General features: G+C 39.5%; 1 protein-coding gene across 1 annotated transcript; it reads right to left on the reverse strand.

Moving 5' to 3' along the window:
• Window positions 1-409: 409 nt before the first annotated feature.
• LOC108680760 (proteoglycan 4-like) lies at window positions 410-10,262 on the reverse strand. The gene is made up of 4 exons (XM_018169656.2): window positions 10,245-10,262; window positions 5,781-6,332; window positions 4,746-4,856; window positions 410-3,716 (listed from the first exon to the last, which is right to left on the reverse strand). Exons 1-4 carry the CDS (start codon window positions 10,260-10,262, stop codon window positions 1,221-1,223), a joined length of 3,177 nt encoding a protein of 1,058 aa, XP_018025145.1. The 3' UTR covers window positions 410-1,220.
• Window positions 10,263-20,028: the final 9,766 nt, after the last annotated feature.

A 20,028-nucleotide genomic window follows, 5' to 3' on the forward strand; every position in this document is an offset into this window, starting at 1 on the left:
AAAATCATTATCATTTCTGAAGAAAACTCAATCGCTGGTCAATGAAACTGGGCCGTATTAAATATTTCTGATCTCATTAATATTTACATGGAATAATGCACTTTACTTATCGTGAACCTACAGACTTTCTACAGGTGGAAGAAACAAATTTATGACAACAATTTTCTGCGCGATTATCTACGAGTGATTAATTATGTATTGGGAGCATTAATTTTCAGTTTTCAGTAAAACTGGATAAACGAAGCGCTGACAAATGACAGAAAGAGATAGTGATTTATAAGGAAATGAGCATGGAACGTTTGACCATTTCCGACCATTGAAAGAAGTGATTAAACCGTCACAATTATGTGTAAAGGGCATAATTCAATTGATTTATTTATTTAATAATATAAGTTATCACTCTGTCAGCAACAAATTTTGAAATTTTGCGATCAGAATTGATATTAATTTATTTAATGGATGTCTCTTATAGCTCCTGAATTATTCTTCATATACTAATATGATTCTACGGCTAAATTTAATTGTGCTGCGAGTGAAATTAAAATAATAATTGGGGAATCGATTTGTCAACATTGGCAATTAATGAATATATGTATATTCTTCAGCGTCAGTATAATATGTTCGGATTAAATACTAGTATAAGCTATTTATTCGGAATTGGGAATGTATTGTTATGCAAAATTTAATTTGCAATCCGTAAATTTTTTCTCTTGTGCTTGTGTGCACGAAATTGAAAATTCCAATGAATGCATCTCATAGACAAATTCTGAAGAATATCCATTGAAATATTTTGTTTCCAAAGAATTAGTTCGAATATTATGTCATTTAATAACTTGAATATGATCATGCGCGCGACTAATATTCAATATAAAAAGTTTGCTTGAAAAGCAAATTGACTAAGGATTTAAAAGCTAAACAAATATCAATTTGATTCATTGCACTGAAAACGTTTTGGAGATTCATCATCAGTTCTAACTGCAAAAACAATATAATCTTGTCATCGAGACGATCAACGTTGATTGTCTCGTTAACCCCATTGACCCCCTGTTAGTATGTCTAATTAAGTTTTAATCTCCCCAGTGTATATTTTAGCCTTTGACTATACATGTACTTTCGAAGTTTTTAACTTATGGTCGAACTAAATTTGAAATTTCTTCAATGAAGACACGGTGAATTTACTTTATATATTCTTTGATTTCAAATTCTTGATTAGGTTTAATTTAATATGTGGGACGCGCAGTAGAATCTTGCCGTCCAAGTTGGGGTAAATATTGTTCAGAATTTTCTAAAGATGCGTGAGCTCGAGACCGAACTTTCGGCGATGATGAGCTATTCACGACCGACCGTTTTTTGCGATGTCCAACGGGAAGCGGAGGTTGCGTTAGACGTTGCACCAGCGTTGGTTGCGGAATATTCAGAGGAATTTGTTTAATTTCAACGGGGTTGTCTTTAAAATGGGTTTCGGTCACGGGTTCAGTCGTGGTTGGTGAAGGTATTTTTTCATCGCTCGTTTTTAGAACATCTGAAACTGGTGACGACATGCCAACTCTTCCAGCAATAAATGACACATATCCACCTTCGCTACCACTTATAACTTTAGAACCCGTAGAAGGATTAACATCTTTTTGTTCTTTTCCCGCATTTTCGTCTATCTTTGGTGGTTCCGTTTGCAGGGTTATGTTAGATGCTCCGAAGACTTGAACTTTGGCCGACAACAATGGCTTGAATGTACGATACTTTGCGGGAAGTGTGGAGCTGATGTGTATTTGAGGACGTTGCGTGTATGAAGAATGAGGTATATAATTTGTTAGCGGAGTAACCGACTTTCGACTATTCGAGACGGGAAGATTTTTTAGGATGGGAGTCAGGGAAGCAGGCCGATCTGGAATTTCAGTCTGCTCACTCGGACTAGTTTCCTTGCGTGGTTGCGTTGAGAGACCTGAAGGAATATTTGAATATTCAGGAGCCGGATTAAATGATGTACTCGGCCTTGCAGCCGTAGGCAAGAGGTTGTTTGGCGGTTGTTCTTCAGGTCTCATTTGGACATCTGTATGAGTAATTGTTGGAGAGACATGCCTGGGCCGTCTTGAAATATTGTCGTTTTGTGGATAAGTGACATTGCGGCCATTTTTTTCTGAAACTTGAGGCCCACCCGCAACATTTGGTTGAATTTTTGCACCGAATTGTGAATGAGCAGCCACTGCATTTGTGAGTTGAGGTCGATGAGTGGTATAAGCTGGCCCTGGACTGATGTTTATCGGCTTATGTAAGTCCACTCGATAGTTGTGAGGACTTCTTGATTGTGGAGTCGTGGTCTGAGGGTTTCCTATGAGTGTCTGAGGGAGCGTTCGCTGTTGGACTGAGTTATAGTTCATATCATGAGCTGGACGTATAAGATGCGTAGTCCCTGTTACAGGATGGTGGGTTGTAGAGGCTATTTGTTGATCCCGAGGAACACCAATAGGCACCTGCAGATTTCCTTGTGCTGAAACAAGTCTGGAGTTCCGGCTGCTAATTGTAACCTGAGAAGTTGGGTTAGGCTTGGTGGCTGAAGTTGTAGGAGCTATAGTTAGTGCGGTCGCTTGATGCTTAGGATTGTAGCGAGGACTGCCATCTCCGGGCAAAGAGCCAATCGAAAGCTGAACAATGGGTTGTGGTGCTTGCCTGTGGCCAGAGGGCAGTGATTGGCCGGCGGATTTGGAGTTATCGGCTTGGGTTTGGAGCGGAAAGGTTGGTGTGATTGGAGCTACAGGTTTAAGAGTAGTTATTGGCATTGCAGCTTCAGTTGCCGTGGTTGTGGTGGTAAAAGGTTGAACCGTCACACCAAGGGAGGTTTCTTTCGCAATAACTGGAGGGACTAAAATCGAACTTAGAAATATTTGACTCGCTGGATTATTTGGTTGTTTAATATTATTAACTGGGAGGATTTGGCTCTGAATGGGGCCTGCAGTGATTTGAATTTCAGGTTGATTTTCTGTAACGAATTCTTTGTACACTTCAGTTGAGGACGAATCAAGCTTGGAGTTATCTACTGCCGGCAATTGCGACTGCAGGTTAGTTTTTGCTGGTTTATTATCACGAACAATAGATTCCGAATGGCCTTCATCATCATCCACTGGCGTTGCTGCGGAGTCTGCGGTTTCTTGCTCTTCCACAAGCTGAGTCTGGACGCTTGGATGGTTTTGGTTGTCGTCATTGGAGTGGAGTTGGTAGGGAGGCCCAGGTTGATTTACGAGTGATCTATCTTCTGCCTTTCGTGTGTTAATTGAACCTCGTTCCTGAGACTGTTCTTGTGCAAATTTTTGTGGTGAGGACTCGACCACTTTGTCTGTTAGGACGTTGTATTGGTTACTTTCAGGAGGTCTTTGAGAGGTTTGCATATTTTGTTTATGATGGTGGTTGGTGCTCAACTCAACCTGAGAAGGTGCTTGAGTATCGTGCTTACTTATCGGACCAGGTGATGGGTCATCGTGGGTATGTTTGCTTGTACCAACATGATGTTGCTGGTGCTGGTTGTGTGGTGCTTCATGATGAGACGGGGTGGGATTTAGGTTATTTTCCCGCTGGGCTTTGTGTTGGGGAGGGGGTGAAGAAGAAGGTTGGGTTGGTGGTTGCCCGACAGTTCTTGCCTCACCATCATATATGATATTGGCTTGGTAGCCGTTCTTATTCGCCATGTAATTGACGGTTTGTATTCTCCCATCAGGAAGATGCACCTAAAAAAATAATGAATAGATTTTTATGCTAGAACAAAATCTTGTACCAGTAATAAAATCAAACTTTATATTATAAATACGCACACAGCTTTATCATATTGGTTGTCTCCAAAATAAATTCAACTAATACGAGTAAATTACCTTTTCAAAATCTCACCAGGTTCCAAAGGAAAAAATTTTAATTTAGCTTCAACGTGTAAAAAATAAAGCCACAAGTACATGCTTTCCATATATTCTTAATTCACTGGATACATAAAAGAATAAAACACGACAGCTTCAGCTGCAGGTTCATCATGTATGCGTTTATCAGCTAATGCGATGAGCAAACGATAAATGTTATTCCTCTATAATGACTATAAGAGAATCATGTTAAACTGATAGTGGTGTTAAATAAGCGGCGCCTAGCAACTGTGTAAAGGAAAGCATGCAATTAAAATTATTCACATTCATATACAATTTTGATCCTCACATTCTCCACGTAAACTGTGGAGTATTATTCTGATAAAAATGGAATGCAAAATTGGAAAATGAGAAAACCATCGGTACAAAGAACATATGTCGTGAACTAAAAATAAATTTTATAGGTTTCTTAAGCTAAAAGTTCGCACGCTGCATCAGGTTTGCAACAGATATTAATTACGATATTCGATTGCTGTAATAAAAGATTGAATCATACATACAAATAATCAGGAAGTAAGTACAACATAATAACATTAATGAGGTCGTCATGTCATCGGTTTTTTCCTCCTCGCGGAGATGGAAAACTCGAAATTTTGTCATCACATCAAGAATTAGGAGAGGCGAAGTCAAGGCTCAATTGACAGTTACTGAACACTACTGTATATTATCACAACAGTCAAGAGCATAATATTTGATATTATGGCGAACATGTCCTTATATTATATTATATTATATTATATTATACTATATTATATTATATTATATTATATTATATTATATCATACCACATTATATTATACTATATCAAGACTAAGACATAACTATATAACATTCTCGCCATTATATCACCTTATACTGGCCGGTGGTGCCGCCGTTGCCGTCGCTGGTCTCCGCTTGGTTGAAGCTCGTGCCGCTGCTCGCGTCGTTCACGCCGTAGGCGAACGCGTACGGGCGACCGCGCTGCCGGACGTGTTAATTAATTATTTATCTTATTATTATTTGTGCACCATTTATTTTTTAATATCTATTAGTATTGCAGTAAAAAATAACAATACGAAAGAAAAGTTATTAGCAATAGTGACGAAAAGGCTCATCATATTAAAGTTTCAGCATAGAAGAAACTGCGTTGTAACACATCCATGCCATGCACAACATTTCTTCTCGCTTCGAGTCACCGACATGTGGAACAACCTCCCTGACAGCATCGTTGACGCTCCGAGTATGAACGCCTTCAAGAACAGACTAGACGAAGCTATGCAGGAGCATATGTTCAGTCTTAAAATGCCTAGCAAATTACGGACCAGGCAATAAGTCCAGACGAAGCAATGCAGGAGCATATGTTCAGTCTTAAAATGCCTAGCAAATTACGGACCAGGCAATAAGTCCAGCAGCTATCTCAATCAATCGTCAGTTATGGAAAGATCGGTTTCCAAAGGCCGGATCCCTTGTGAATCAAGTCACGAAAAGATCAAGAATCGGCAACAGGCCATGGGCCTATTTCTTCTGTGCCGACACTTCTATTCTATTCTATGTGAGCTAGTGAGGCTCGTAGGCAACAGAGACGGTACTTAAATTATACTGGCGATTAACTCGGCATTTTCTTGACCATGCAATGTTTTTTATCTATGCCAGCAGACATTAAATCGATGCTAAACAGGAATACGTTGACACTTAACACTTAAAGTTTACCCAAGACGTCACTCGCTGAACATAGAATTAGTGATTGATGTGAATGTGCGAATAAAAGATCCAATATTGATCTGAAGTATCTAATGAAGACATTTTTGCATGATGTGACTGAAGAATGGATATTCGATGCTCAAATTTTGCATACATATATTTTTGGTTGTCATTCAGGGCAATTTTTTTTATTTAAGTCCTCACCTCCTGACTTTGAACGCGTTGTGATTCTTGTTTGGGGGGTATTTGTGGAGGTGGTGGTGCCTTGGTGGTGCTTGGTTGTGGTGGTGGAGGTACCGGTGGTTGTGGTGGTGGAGGTACCGGTGGTTGTGGTGGTTGTGGTGGTTCAGTAGTAGGCCGATACTTTCGTTTGGGCGGGTCAGGAATTTTGGGAAATTTAGGCCTGAGTTCGTCAGTTAAGAAACTGTAGGGGCCGTACATCGTATCTTTGTTGCTCGGGACTCCGTAGAAATCGTGTCCAACTTCTTCGATTTCTTTTTCCTCGCCTCCATCAAATTTTTTCTCCTTGCGATTACTCCCACCGAAAATTTCTTCGCTGCCAAAATTATCGCGAAATTTTTTATCTCTTTTCTTATCGTCTTCTTCGTTGTTGCTTTCGGAAATCTTTAAATCGTCTTTCGATTCGCTGAAAAATTCGTCGTCGTCATCGTTGAAGAAATCGAATAATTCGTCATCCTTCTTTTCGTTTTTCGAATTCGCTTGAGCAGCCGACAACAGGAAAGCGATAACCAACACCTGAGGGTACAAAATAACAAAATAAATTTGAAAAAAATGAAATGAAGAGACACAATAATAAATATAAACGAAATAAACAGAGACAGGGATAAATAAGAATGAAATAAACAGATACGGGAATAAATAAGAACGAAATAAACAGACACAGGAATAAATAAGAATGAAACAAACAGACGTAGGAATACATAAGAACGGAATAAACAGACGCAGGAATAGATAAGAACGAAATAAACAGACGCAGGAATAGATAAGAACGAAATAAACAGACGCAGAAATAGATAAGAATGAAATAAACAGACAAATGAATAAATATGAATGAAATAAACAGACACGTGGATAAATGAGAACGAAATAAACAGACGAAGGAATATCGCGGTTACTATCTTATTTTAATTTCCCAATTGCGGAAGCTCGAATTGTAAATTATATAACCGTCATCCCTTATGACATGGCACTCTAATCCCAACTAACATTCAAATACATTCAATTGTTACGGTAATTAATTATAAGCTAGAAATTTAAGTATTTATTGTCGAGAATTATGAAAGAATTTCAGTAAGCTTCAAAACCTTTCTTGGATCTGCTTTAATTTTTAAGGCATTATTAAACATCAGCGAAGCATAAACATATATATCACTCATAGAAATGAGTGCAGTAACTGCTCGAGTCGCATACAGGTTGCAACTTAATTTACCAGTGCAATGGTCCTCTAACTGTGGTACGCGTAACACTAGTAGTACTCGAGGACACTCTTGGTCTTTGAAAATATTCGGTGTAAAAATGAAAATATTAGCTGCATTTGTTACCTAACACAAAAAGTTTCCTACTCAAAATCAGACTCTCTACCAACGATTTGCACCATTAGTCATGCACCACCAACCTGATCCTAGTGACCACCTTTAAATTCAAGCAGTGCAAGTAAATGGTCAATTTATTTTTAAATCATTAAAAAGAACAAAATAGCACGAACTTAGATTATTATCAACGGCTATGATGTACTACCGGTTGACGGGAAACGCTGGAACTTGGTGGTACCCAGGCACTAAATTGCATGGTTGCAAGTGGTACTCGATACAAAATGTTAGAGTCCTTGCATTATATAATAATTGCCCAATGCATATAACGTTGAAATGAAATTAAATAAATATATTTTTCACGAAATCAATTAATTATCAAATTTGTTTGTTTCGACATCATATGTTTCGTGGAAAATGCATGCGCATGTTCTTACATGTGCCAGTTGTTGCATGTGTTGCTACATTTGCATGTTCTCGCATGTGCCAGTTGTAGCATGCGTTACACGTTCTTTTTGTTCCGCTTCCACAGACTTATTGAGAAAATTGCTTAATCCTCTGACAAATTTCTTGATCGTTCACCTAATCCTCTCAGCATCGGCAGCCAGTGAAGCGACAGCGCGCAGCAGCAACAATAGCAAGCACCGGAGATGTGCACGCGTCGAGCGTGTCGCTCCGGTATGGAGCACAGACTTCGCTATTCTTGCTCAATCTTCAGTTTTTAACCCTCGCGTTATATTCGTTTAGAACAATCGATTTTCTCGAACGACGCAACGATTTTAACTTTTATATTATAATTTCTTCTGCCGATGAACAATTGCGTTTTTCGGCAGGCGTAACCGATGTGTGGTTTCGTTTGTTGAGCAACATTTGATAGCAGTTGCTTGTAAGGTGATAAACTTCATCTATTTATTAATGTAAATAACTCAGCCGACTATAGCCCACGTATGATTCAAATAGGATATGAATGAATAATCTATGTGATGGTCGGAATTTATCAGCCAAATAATGCTTATTAAAAATACGTAGCGAGAATTAGAATTACAAATTAGAAAATAATATCATCTATATTAATCTTCATTAATAAAGATGCTCATAACTTCAAACATTCTATTTCTGAAACTATATTGTGCATGAGAGCAAAAATGGTCATGCAAAGAGTTATGAAAGGTAAAGATTTAAAGATGTGAAGAAATCGAGTGCGAGAAAAGTTAAAGGTTCACTTGATAGAATTTAAATCCGCTGTTCAGCTGACAGAACCGCTACAGAAAAATGTTGTTTTTGGCATAAGGGAACGACCATAAATTTTTGAAGTTTAACAAAATTCAAGATGTTCTCATTTATATGTAAATGCGGTAATGGGAATAATTCAGTTTAGTGATGTTGTTTTTAACCAGAAAGTAATAGGTGAGTATTTAACTTTATTCATTTATTGAAATGAAGCGAATATAAATATTTAAAATCACCTTCAAATTTAGCAGGAAAAATAGTATATAGATTTTAAAATATCATTCATTATATGAATCAAAATTGAAATGTTGGGTTGAAATTCCTTGACGAATCACACTTGAAAGAAAAACTTAAGTAGGGATGAAAAGTTTAGCGAAAATGTTAAATGAGATTAAATTCAGAATTTTTACATTTCCAGCTATGCTGGTGAAATTCATGAATGCATTTAAGGACTCTTTAACTGATTGGTTTAGCAATTAGATCAAAATAAATGAATTTTGTTGGACATTTTCGTCAATGAGATTATCTTAATGCCAATTTCGGAATTAATTATCTTACAGCTCGAGTTCTATCAGATCACCGAACCCATTTCTACACACGCATCCAATCATTTCCAATGCTATTCCTACCTACGTTGTAGGTTAGTCTTTCATTGCCCATGCCGGCATGCGTGCTATCTTTTTTATATATCAAAATTATAACTCCGTACCTCGCCGCTGAATGTTCAATAAAAAATTTAAAAACGTGCCGGTAGAGATAATCCAACGCGAGTAGAAAATTATGCTAACGTATTATATTATATGTTATTTTATTATATAAAACAAGACTTGAAAATTATAAATCGTTTCTATATTAAGGATACTGTGTTTATTCAATAAACAGCATATTCATTAATTTTACGGTTGGTAAATGATCGAAAGTAACTGCAAATGATCGTCAAGTAACCAGAATCACTCTTCTCTCTAGGCCTTCAACAGGGTAACTTTCGTCTCCAGACATTCACCAAAGTCATTCTAGTCTCCATATATTCACAAGGGTCACTATTGTTGCCAGGCCTTCACCAGGATCACTCTTGTCTCCAAGCATGCAGCAGGGTCATCCTGGTCTCCAGGGGCCAGGGTCACAATCGTCTTCAGACCTTTACTCGGATCACTGTTTTCTCCAGGTCTTCACCAGGATAACTATTTTCTCCAGGCCTTCATGCACATAAGGACACTCATGTCTCTAGGCCTTCACCAGGGTCACTCTAGTCTCCAGACATTAAACAGGTTCACTCTTGTCTCCAGGCCTTCACCAAGCTCTCTCTTGTTTCCAGGCCTTCGCCAGGGTCAACCTTATCTGTAGACCTTAATCAGGGTCACTTTCGTCTCCGGGCCTTCACCAAGGACACCATATTGTCTCCAGGCCTTCACCTATTGTCTCGAGGGTTGCCCTCGCCTCAGGCCATCACAAGGGTTACTCATGAAGATCATACTCGCCATCAGGCCATCAGGTACGAATAGCATTGAGTGCCCTCTGAGAATCCGTGGGAAGAGAGTTACGAGTCTAAATATGAGAGTTCTGTCCAAGAGTTGCAGCGAACGGCGTTTCCGATTTCGCTATAAGAGAATGAGAGTTTCGATCTAAATGATTTTTTATACACAAACAAACCTTAGAAATCTACTTATGAATTGATGGACGATACTTTCGGTACTACGACCTTAAAAACATTTGGAGCTGCGATGCTTGGTATGAGAATTTAATTTACCCGCGCCTATCACGATCTACCTCCTCAAAGCTAAAATAAATTAAATTACCGATTTTACATCTTATAACGGTGCGAAATAGATGCCTGAAAACCTCCTGCTGATCTCATATAAGCAGAGCCAAAGACACTCATATTCCTTACCTTCCCTAGCAGTGCCATGTCGCCGACTGAAGTGTTCGTGGCGGCTCGTCTCTTTATATACGTTGTTCCGCCACGCTATCTACGACTCACTGGCATCATCGTTGTCTCAGCTCAACTAATCATTTTATACTTTTATACTGAACACAAATTTAAACTGAGGTGGAAAATAATGCGATGGAAAACCTATGTGAATTTTTCACGTAGTTATACATGAAAAATGAAAATTTTCAGGTATAACTTTATGTTGAATATTTTTATGAAAATTTTTTCATGTAGTAACACATTTGTGGGCGGCTCCAAAATTCAATTTGTTTTATTTTTGAAGGAGAGGAGCTAACGTGCTTCCATTGTTTGTTCCTTGATTGTCTTAATATTATTTAATATTATATTTATAATATTGTTGACATTGTTTTTTTCGTAATAATATTGAATGCAGAGACTCACATAAAGAGAGAGGCTGTAAATTAACCTGTTAGAAGAATTCACTGCAACGCAGCAGCTGTAGAACGCAGATGTTAATCATGTACAGTTGCTTGCAGCTGGTGAGGCAGAGCTGTAGAGTAGAACTGCAACTAGTATTGCAGCTGTAGCGGGAACGCGTTTTAAGTGCGGAAGCTTTGCAGCCGGAGAATAAAACAGACCGTTGATAAAACAGAGTAGCAGCTGTAGAGCCGCAGCCGTAGAGCAGCAGCCATAGAGCAGCAGCCATAGAGCAGCAGCCGTATAATCACGCACGGCTGCTCAGGACACAACAATAGGTTCAGGTAAGCACCGCAGGTTGCATCTCTGCATCGTCGCACCATCGCTGCTTAGCCGAGACGTTGCTCCACTGATGGCAACCCTTGCTGAACGTTGAAATAAAAGCGCAGTAATCCTGGCTAAACGGTTCAATCCTGGTTAAATAGTGCAATCCTCGTTAAACGGTTCAGTCCTGTCTAAACAGAGCAATCCTGGCTAAACGGTTCAATCCTGGCTAAACGGTTCAATCCTGTCTGAACGGTTCAATCCTCTCTGAACTGTTCAATCCTGTCTGAACGCTTCAATCCTGTCTGAACGGTTCAATCCTGTCTGAACGGTTCAATCCTGTCTGAACGGTTCAATCCTGTCTGAACGGTTCAATCCTGTCTGAACGGTTCAATCCTGTCTGAACGGTTCAATTCTGTCTGAACGGTTCAATCCTGTCTGAACAGAGCAATCCTGTCTGAACGGTTCAATCCTGTCTGAACGTAGCAATCCTGTCTGAACGGACCAATCCTGTCTGAACGCAACAATCTTGTCTGATCGGAGCAATCCTGTCAGAACGTAGCAATCCTGTCTAAGCTAGATTACTACTCGCTCCTGTAAGCAGGATATAATTTCTCATAGCAGCAATCTTCGAATTCTGCAATATTTACCGAGCACTTTTATTCTCGGTCGAATGAGAATGGATTGTGAAATTTATTTAATAACTTCCACTTTTTGGACTGGAAATGAAAACTCTACAACATATTCACAGAAACGTGTATTGATATGAAATTAGGATATTTGACATTACTCAACAGAATTTAATAGTTTAAATTAAATACAAGCACATAACCTGCAACAATTTTGATAATTCAGGATTAGACACTAGAGTTTAGAAACACGAATGATTAAATTTAGGATTTTATGAGGTTTAAATTTAGTTTACTTCAATATTTACGGACGGTAATTAAGGAAAGAATCATGTCATATAAATGGATAGTAATTCATCATATGGTGATAGAATATAGTTATTTAATATCCTGGCTGGCTGTATGTGATAAAATTTTCCCACTTAGCAACGAACGAAACCTATACTCAAGAATGAGGACAGTAACGATTAAATATTGTTTCGATATTAACGAAAGATGATATAAAAGAAGCAAAATATCAAAATTACAATATCGACCAAACACTGTAAATGGAGGAAAAGTTATTAGCTACTAAATTAAATGAAATGTTGATTATAAAGCGAAAACTCTTCTTGTTAAATCAACAGAAGTTGATATTAATGCAGCAAAAAATCTTAACCTAGGAGCTGCTACTAATAAACAAAACAATCCTCCCCTGAATGGCAAAAGCTCGTCTAATCCTACTTCAGCGCCGCAGGATGTAGTAGGGTAAAGCAGGATCAGTTAGTGTCTGAGATCCTGGCTGTTTTGCCGATTTAAAAATATTAGATTAGATTACGACTCAAATTTTGAACTGGGTACTGATTTAAATGAAACCCTTGATGCTGCTCTCATGCTGCTTCAGGAGCTTAGATAGCAGCTCCAGGTATCATCAGCAGATTTATCAACTCCAGGTCTCAGCTCTTATCAGGAGCAGATTTATTAACTCCAGGTCTCAGCTCATATCAGGAGCAGATTTATAAACTCCAGGTATTAGCTCTTATCGTGGGCCGAGATATCAGCTTCGGGTATCAGCAGCAGATATCAGCTCATATAAGGAGCCATGATATCAAATCCAGATTTCAGTAGCCGAGATATCAGCAGTTTATCAGGAGCTTAGATATCTGCTTCTTATCAGCGACCTAGATATCAGCTGCAGTCATCAGCTGTTTATCAGGTGCTGACGCCAGCAAGGCAGACGGCAGCTGACACAGAGGAGCTCGCTTCAACAGCTGCTGGCTGACGAGCTCGAACGGAATCGGGCAGTCGGGAAACTCCTGTCGGGATAATCAATGTTGACTTTATTATAATCATTGGTAACTCAATGATAATCAATGTAAACTCAATGATAATCATTGTAAACTCAATGATAATCATTGTTAACTCCATGATACTCATCTGTTAACTTAATAAGATGATTGTACACTGTCTGTCATCAGACACACAATAGAATCATTAGATATATGGTAAGATGGGATAATTTCTGCAGTAACTTGTGATACAGTAAATTGTAACATCGCCTATTACGAATAGTGCGATTTTCCCAACAGCAACATAGGTAACTCCTTAAGTAATATACAGTATATCGCCCCCACTTATTGGCCCATATATGGGTAACTCCTATAATAATATGTCGCCCCACTTATTGGCCCCTATATGGGTAACTCCTATAATAATATGTCGCCCCACTTATTGGCCCATATATGGGTAACTCCTATAATAATATGTCGCCCCACTTATTGGCCCATATATGGGTAACTCCCATAATAATATGTCGCCCCACTTATTGGCCCATATATGGTAACTCCTATAATAATATGTCGCCCCACTTATTGGCCCATGTATGGGTAACTCCTATAATAATATGTCGCCCCACTTATTGGCCCCTATATGGGTAACTCCTATAATAATATGTCGCCCCACTTATTGGCGCATATATGGGTAACTCCTATAATAACATATCGCCCCCACTTATTGGCCCCTATATATCCATTACCCATTTCAAATGACTAGATCCTTGGATTTTTCTTCCGTTAGTTACTCTTCACATTTCATCACTCCCTCACCACCCACCGCACTTCCTCTTCAACTGACCCACCGCTTCACCGCTCACCACACCCCTCACCACCCACCACACCGCTCACCACCCACCACACCGCTCACCACCCACCACACTCCCTCACCACCCACCACACCCCTCACCACCCACCACACCCCTCACCACCACACCTCTCACCACCACACCTCTCACCACCACACCCCTCACCACCCACCATCTCGCAGGCCCTCCCCTCCGCCCCCACGAGGGCCGCGTGCAGGAATTTCCCCTCAGGTTCCTGCAGCGACGCTGGCGAGGGCACCCCGCCAGACCGCGACCTGTGATTCATGGTAATTAGCGACCATTGTAATTAGTGGGATAATTAATGGCTGCTGCGGTCATTGCGCAAATTATAAATTAGGAACTAATGAACTGTAGCTGGATAATTGACGAAACTTCAATTGTACTAAAATACTATGAAATTGTTAATTAGTAACAAAATTCTACCTCAATAAGAAACATTACGGTTGACTAATTTAAGTGCTTATAACATAATGTTGATACAAAATTTGAGTCAAAATTTTGCTGATAATTATATATAAATTCTTAAAATTATGTCAGCAGGTCTACATGATTAACTTCCTCATTTGGATCCTTAAGGATTGCTCTGCTTATGCACGAATATCCTTATTCCAGTGCCACTTACATCAGCACTGATGCAACCTTATGACCTTATGATGAGTTTGGGACTTCCTAGTCCCTGCCCCGATCACGCTGATGCGCCGCCTTCGTCGTCCTCCGTCTCCGAGTCGTCGTCGGATGTAACGTTGGACGTGTTCCGTCTATTTGCCCTCCTTTGGGCCAGCTGATGCAAGATGCTGTTGCTTGTCACTTGCTGAGGATAGTTTCCAATTACTGGACAATCCGGGATCTTTCTCAACCACTTGTCCAGTTGTCTCTTGAATGTTGCAAGGGTGAACTCCCCTCCTCTCAGCGCTTTTGGCAAGGCATTAAAGAGCCTCGGTTCTGCCACGGACAGTGATCCCTCACAAAGAGTCTCTACTCTGGACGCGGCTCGGTTATTAAATGGGGGAATTCTACACAATCTCCCCCTCCTTACGTTGTAATATGTCAATATTCTGTGGGTCTCGCTCTCAAAGTTGGGAGACAGTCCAGTTATCATCTTCCAAGTGTACAGTATGATCTCTCTTTTCCCCTCTCTAGTGAGTGCAGTTCCAGGTGTTTCAATCTTCCCCATTAGTCCTGCTTAAGCTCCTTCATACCGCTGATCCTGGACGTGAAGGTCCGTTGGACTGATCGACTCCAGTTTCCGCATCGCGCCTGCCTTGAGCAGCGCCCAAAGTTGGCAGCAATACGCAAGATCGGTGAACACGAGAGCTCTGAAGAGTGTAATCATTGGTGCTGCTTCTCTCGTTAGAAATGTCCGCCATATCCGTCCCATCCGATGTCTGCTTCGCGCGACTATTTCCTCGATGTGGGCATCGAACGTGGCTTCAGTACTCATCAACACTCCGAGATCTCGAACAAGTTACTTCTCAATTACTGTGCCATCTGATGCCAAGTAGCGATGTGGCATCGCGGTCTCTGTGCGGACTCTGTATCTCATTACTTCGAACTTGGTGTCGTTGAACTGCATATTGTTTAGTAGGGCCCAATCGTATATTGCCGACAAGTCATCGTGTAACCTCTCGCAGTCTCTGTCCTCTGTGATCTCCATCAGCACTCTTGGATCGTCCGCAAATGACGATGTAGATGCGTGGGTAAGCTCCAACTCGATATAAGCGATGTGGATGAGGCACCACCCCACCGTGCTCACCACCAACCCCCACCATCACCAAACCTCAAAACGATACCACCACACCTCACCACACTACCCCACCGCCGCACTACATCACCACACCCCCCACAACACCTCGACCACACCTCACCACACTACCACCCCACACTCGCCACCCACGCGAGGGTGTCAAGGAGGCTGGACTGTAGCGCAGTGCGGTCTGTCGTCGGCGTCTGGGCGGCCGTACAGACGACACCCGCCAGACAGCCCAGCTCGTCCAGATCGTACAGCACCTGGTCATGAAATTAGTAATTAAGATAAACATTATGAACATAATTTGATAAATCTAACATAACCTTAGATGAGCTGCAAGATTTTGATGTTATTTTCAACGCTGGTGATGCTCTTAATCAAGTGCTGTCCGTAAAACTATTGAAAACTATCGACATATAAAGAAGTAGATATACTAATGAAATGTTAATATAATAGTTCGAAGACCTGCATCATTAGGTGATGCGCCCGTGCTTGCAAATCATCTTCATCATCAGGACCATGTTGTCCATCTTGCCCATCACGACCACCGTGACCATCGTAAGAAGAGTGTTCTTCGGCACCCCTTTTCCTGCGGCCGGTGTATGTGGTGAACCCCAAGATGACTGCCAGGGCGGCCATCTGGAAAGTGATCGCAATGCTCGCACCCACCAGGTTGTTCTGCGCTTGCAACGCCGTGAAGTTGTATACCATTGTGGTGGTGATCGAGACGGTGGTGACCTGGTTGGAATATTTGTTGGATAAATAAACATCATTTTAATTCTGCCGTTTAGCGTTCTTGATGATGATGTTGGTTGGGGCAACCAAAATGCTCCAACAAAATTTGAATGCGGGCCTGACGCAGCAAATGGCTCCGCCCAGGACTCGGGGAGCACGTAAATCAGCCGCTCATTGTCTGCTTCGGCCGGGCTTGCAGTGCAGCCTCTCAGCAGCTTGCACGCTCGGTATGACCAGACGATGCATAAATTGGCTTGATAGGGCTTATGAAACTTGGCTATGAAAATTATTTTGTAAAAAAAATTATCAGTTTCTTTAAATGCAAGAAAATAATCTGGAAGGGGTTGAAATTTGTATAAAGATCTCTCTAGTAGATGATTTCTCATGTGTTATACCACAAATATTTAGGATCTATTGTAACTCAAATGAACAGAAAGTATTCACTATATAATATTTTCACAGACAAGAACATCGTGAAGTAATCATTTATATCACCACCTAGGTCTTTGAAAACATTTCTTGCTCTTACTGAGAATAAGGAACGATGCTGCCACTGCGATTGCCTCAATACATCTGACCGCTCAGGGACAGCCGTCCGTCTTATATACACTTAGATAGCCCAACAATGAAAGCAAATAGCAGTAATTTCTCCGCCATTAAATTCAGCCACAAGTGCTGGAGTTGAAAAGCAATCCACTTATTGGAGCAAAATGTCCATGAAATGTTAAGGAAAATGACTTTATACCACTGCACGAGTTCAACGGCAAAGTTTCGGTGTGATAACTAGATGAAAAAAACTGGAAAATGAACGTATTAAATATACAAGAAGAACGGGAATTTAACGGGCGCTAAAGTTGCCCAGCGTTGCCGTTATACGATATGTACAGCGTTCGCTGTAGCGCAGTCACACTCGTCGTCGTCGATACGAGTGTTAGGATTTGCGATATGAGCGTCAGGATGTGCGATATGAGCGTTAGGATGAACGATACGAGCGTTAGGATGGGCGATGCGATCGCCAGGATGCGCAATATGAGCGTTAGGATGTGCGATACAAGCGTTATGATGTGTGATATGAGCGCTATGATGAACGATACAAGCGCTAGGATGTGCAATACGAGCGTTAGAATGTACGATACAAGCGTTAGAATGAACGATACGAGCGTTAGGATTTGCGATACGAGCGTTAGGATTTGCGATATGAGCGTTAGGATGTGCGATACGAGCGTTAGGATGTGCGATACGAGCGTTAGGATGAACGATACGAGCTTTAGAATGAACGATACGAGCGTTAGAATGAACGATACGAGCGTTAGAATGAACGATACGAGCTTTAGAATGAACGATACGAGCGTTAGAATGAACGATACGAGCGTTAGGATTTGCGATACGAGCGTTAGGATGTGTTATATGAGTTTTAGTATGTACGGCCTAACGCTCCTATAACACATCCTAACGCTCTGACAAAATTTGAGGACATTGATAAATCTAACATTAGTACGGCCTTTAAGATGAGCGATACGAGCGTTAGGATATGCAAGCCAAAGGAAAGTTTCCTTTCTATTCCTTTCTTGTGATCAGGACAATTGCAGGAGTTGCTTGGAAGCTGGACCAGGTTCATCTAGCAGTTCCGAGTTAATGCTCAATCATTATCTACTTAGAGCAACTTTCTCAGCGATTGTAGTTCGCTCTTCCCTTCGCTTTCTTAATAATGCTTCGTGGCCATTTTAATATGCATGCCAGCAAGTATTCTTAACCGGCACAATGTTGGGGACTAATCAATAAACCAGTTTTCTCTGACCCTAAACAATCGACCAGTGATCGTAGTGATCCGACCAGTGATCCAGTTCATGCGGTATGAAATGAAATCAATAGGCCAATTTTTCAACGTTCCAGGTTCATCACTCCATTCCTATCATTCCAGTCCTTCGTTCCAGTTCTCTGACCACATCTCAATTTCTGGTTTATTAGCATGACTGACGGTATCTTTATGCATGAATATTATTGAACATTATTTGACAGCATCTATATTTTAATACTTTTATTTTAACTATTCAATACCTAATATTATTATTTACTTATTATTATTATTCATTCAAAAATTATTTTAATACTTTTATACTTTTTCATTTATTGACTATTTAATATTGGAAAATTATACACTTAAGTTTGTACACATTAGACCCTAATTGTATTTCTTTCAACATCTTTAAATTTAAACCTAATTTATCGGTAGTCCCGATATTTTATGATTATTTTGTCTGTTTTAGTGGTTGGAAATCATCTGTGATCTAAACTTTTCACTAAAAAATCTATTAGGAAAACATTTTTAGGCACGTTCATGAAATGAATTTGCATTAATCAAATCAGAAAATATAAATATACCTTGGATTAGTAGTAACATGATCTTTTGTTTACTCAAATAACAATTTGACGATGAGTTTGAAGGCAAAAACAATGCAAAGATGCACTAAAAAACATTTCATTATTCTAAATTAAAATATGGTAAATTCTTGAACGATTTCTTTTATTTAAAATTCTTTATCCAAAATGTTAATGCTCAGCAAATCATTCGTGATTTAATATTTATGTCAGTAAATAACTATTGAATATTCAATAGGTAATAAATTTTATATCTAACTATATTGTTCGAAGGTCTCACGTGGAACGGATGAATAAAACAGATTTTATATAAATTTTATTACAGTAGTCTAATACTGACAATTTCTAAGTTATACACATATATGGGTTAATTAACATATCTACGTCTTTAGTCCTACTTATGTAATGATACATAGAAAATTATATAACACAGATGGAGTGAAATTAATGCTTGTAAAAATCAAGGAATTTATAGTCTGCCTCGAAGCATAAGACAAATTTTTAATCTAAAAACACTAATCTAAAACACGATTAAAGTTAGTTACACGTTTTACTTGAAGCACTTATTAGCTTGTGTGCAATGCCCCTATAGCTACGTGGATTGATATACGACGAATAACTACTGTTATGCTATTCGTATTGCAACGAAAACATTCGTGGATTAACGAATGCCCAGGATACATTGGTGTGAACACGATATTTTTTGCCGTTGTAAAACAACGGATGTTTTTTTATTGCCGTAATTTTATTTAGATGGATAATGAGAGAGCAATACGAAGATTTGATATTCACATTCTTCGCCATGCTCCAGCACATTACGAAATAGTAATTTTTCATCAGTGCACCAGTGTTGGCTACTTGTTGGACATCTAAGAATTTACTGAATATCGCTTTAAAAAATTTTCACATCATTAACGCATCACGAGTTACTTTTTATTCTTGAACCAGCTAATTTACAAATAAAAATTGTCATATATTGATAGCTGGAGGGAATTCGGCTCTATTTGCGTGAAGCAGTGAATGTTTATAAGGCGGAACTACAGGCTACGCAGCAGCTTTTGATATCGTGCAAACAGTCAAGATTATAAAAAAACGCGCAGATTTAATTAGGACTTAATTTGCCTTAATTAAGTCTTAATTAAGTTAATTAAATAAGTCGTAATTGCACTAACTTCCTTTACAGGAAGTTAGTGCAGTTCAGTTTAAAATTTTCCGCCTTCAAGCAATCATATACCAGATAGATAAATGTGAACTAGAGAAAGATTTAAAATCTTTTGAATTCTACTTAAATGCGAACTGTAATATAGTGAAAAATCTGAAAAATACAAGAAATGGACAAAAAAAGTGACTCGAAATACATGTATTTCTTATAATTATTTCTCATGATATACCGATTTTTTAATATTCTTA

Source organism: Hyalella azteca, unplaced genomic scaffold (assembly GCF_000764305.2).
Source record: "Hyalella azteca isolate HAZT.00-mixed unplaced genomic scaffold, Hazt_2.0.2 contig11006, whole genome shotgun sequence".
NCBI classification, from domain to species: domain Eukaryota; kingdom Metazoa; phylum Arthropoda; class Malacostraca; order Amphipoda; family Hyalellidae; genus Hyalella; species Hyalella azteca.

Bases quoted from the DNA above. Each gene is read 5' to 3' on its own strand.
- LOC108680760 (XM_018169656.2), bottom strand. The intron at 4,857-5,780 runs GTGAGGACTTAA...CACGTCCGGCAG, and splicing joins AACGCGTTCAAAGTCAGGAG to CGCGGTCGCCCGTACGCGTT. The intron at 3,717-4,745 runs GTGATATAATGG...TTATTTTTTTAG, and splicing joins GCACCACCGGCCAGTATAAG to GTGCATCTTCCTGATGGGAG.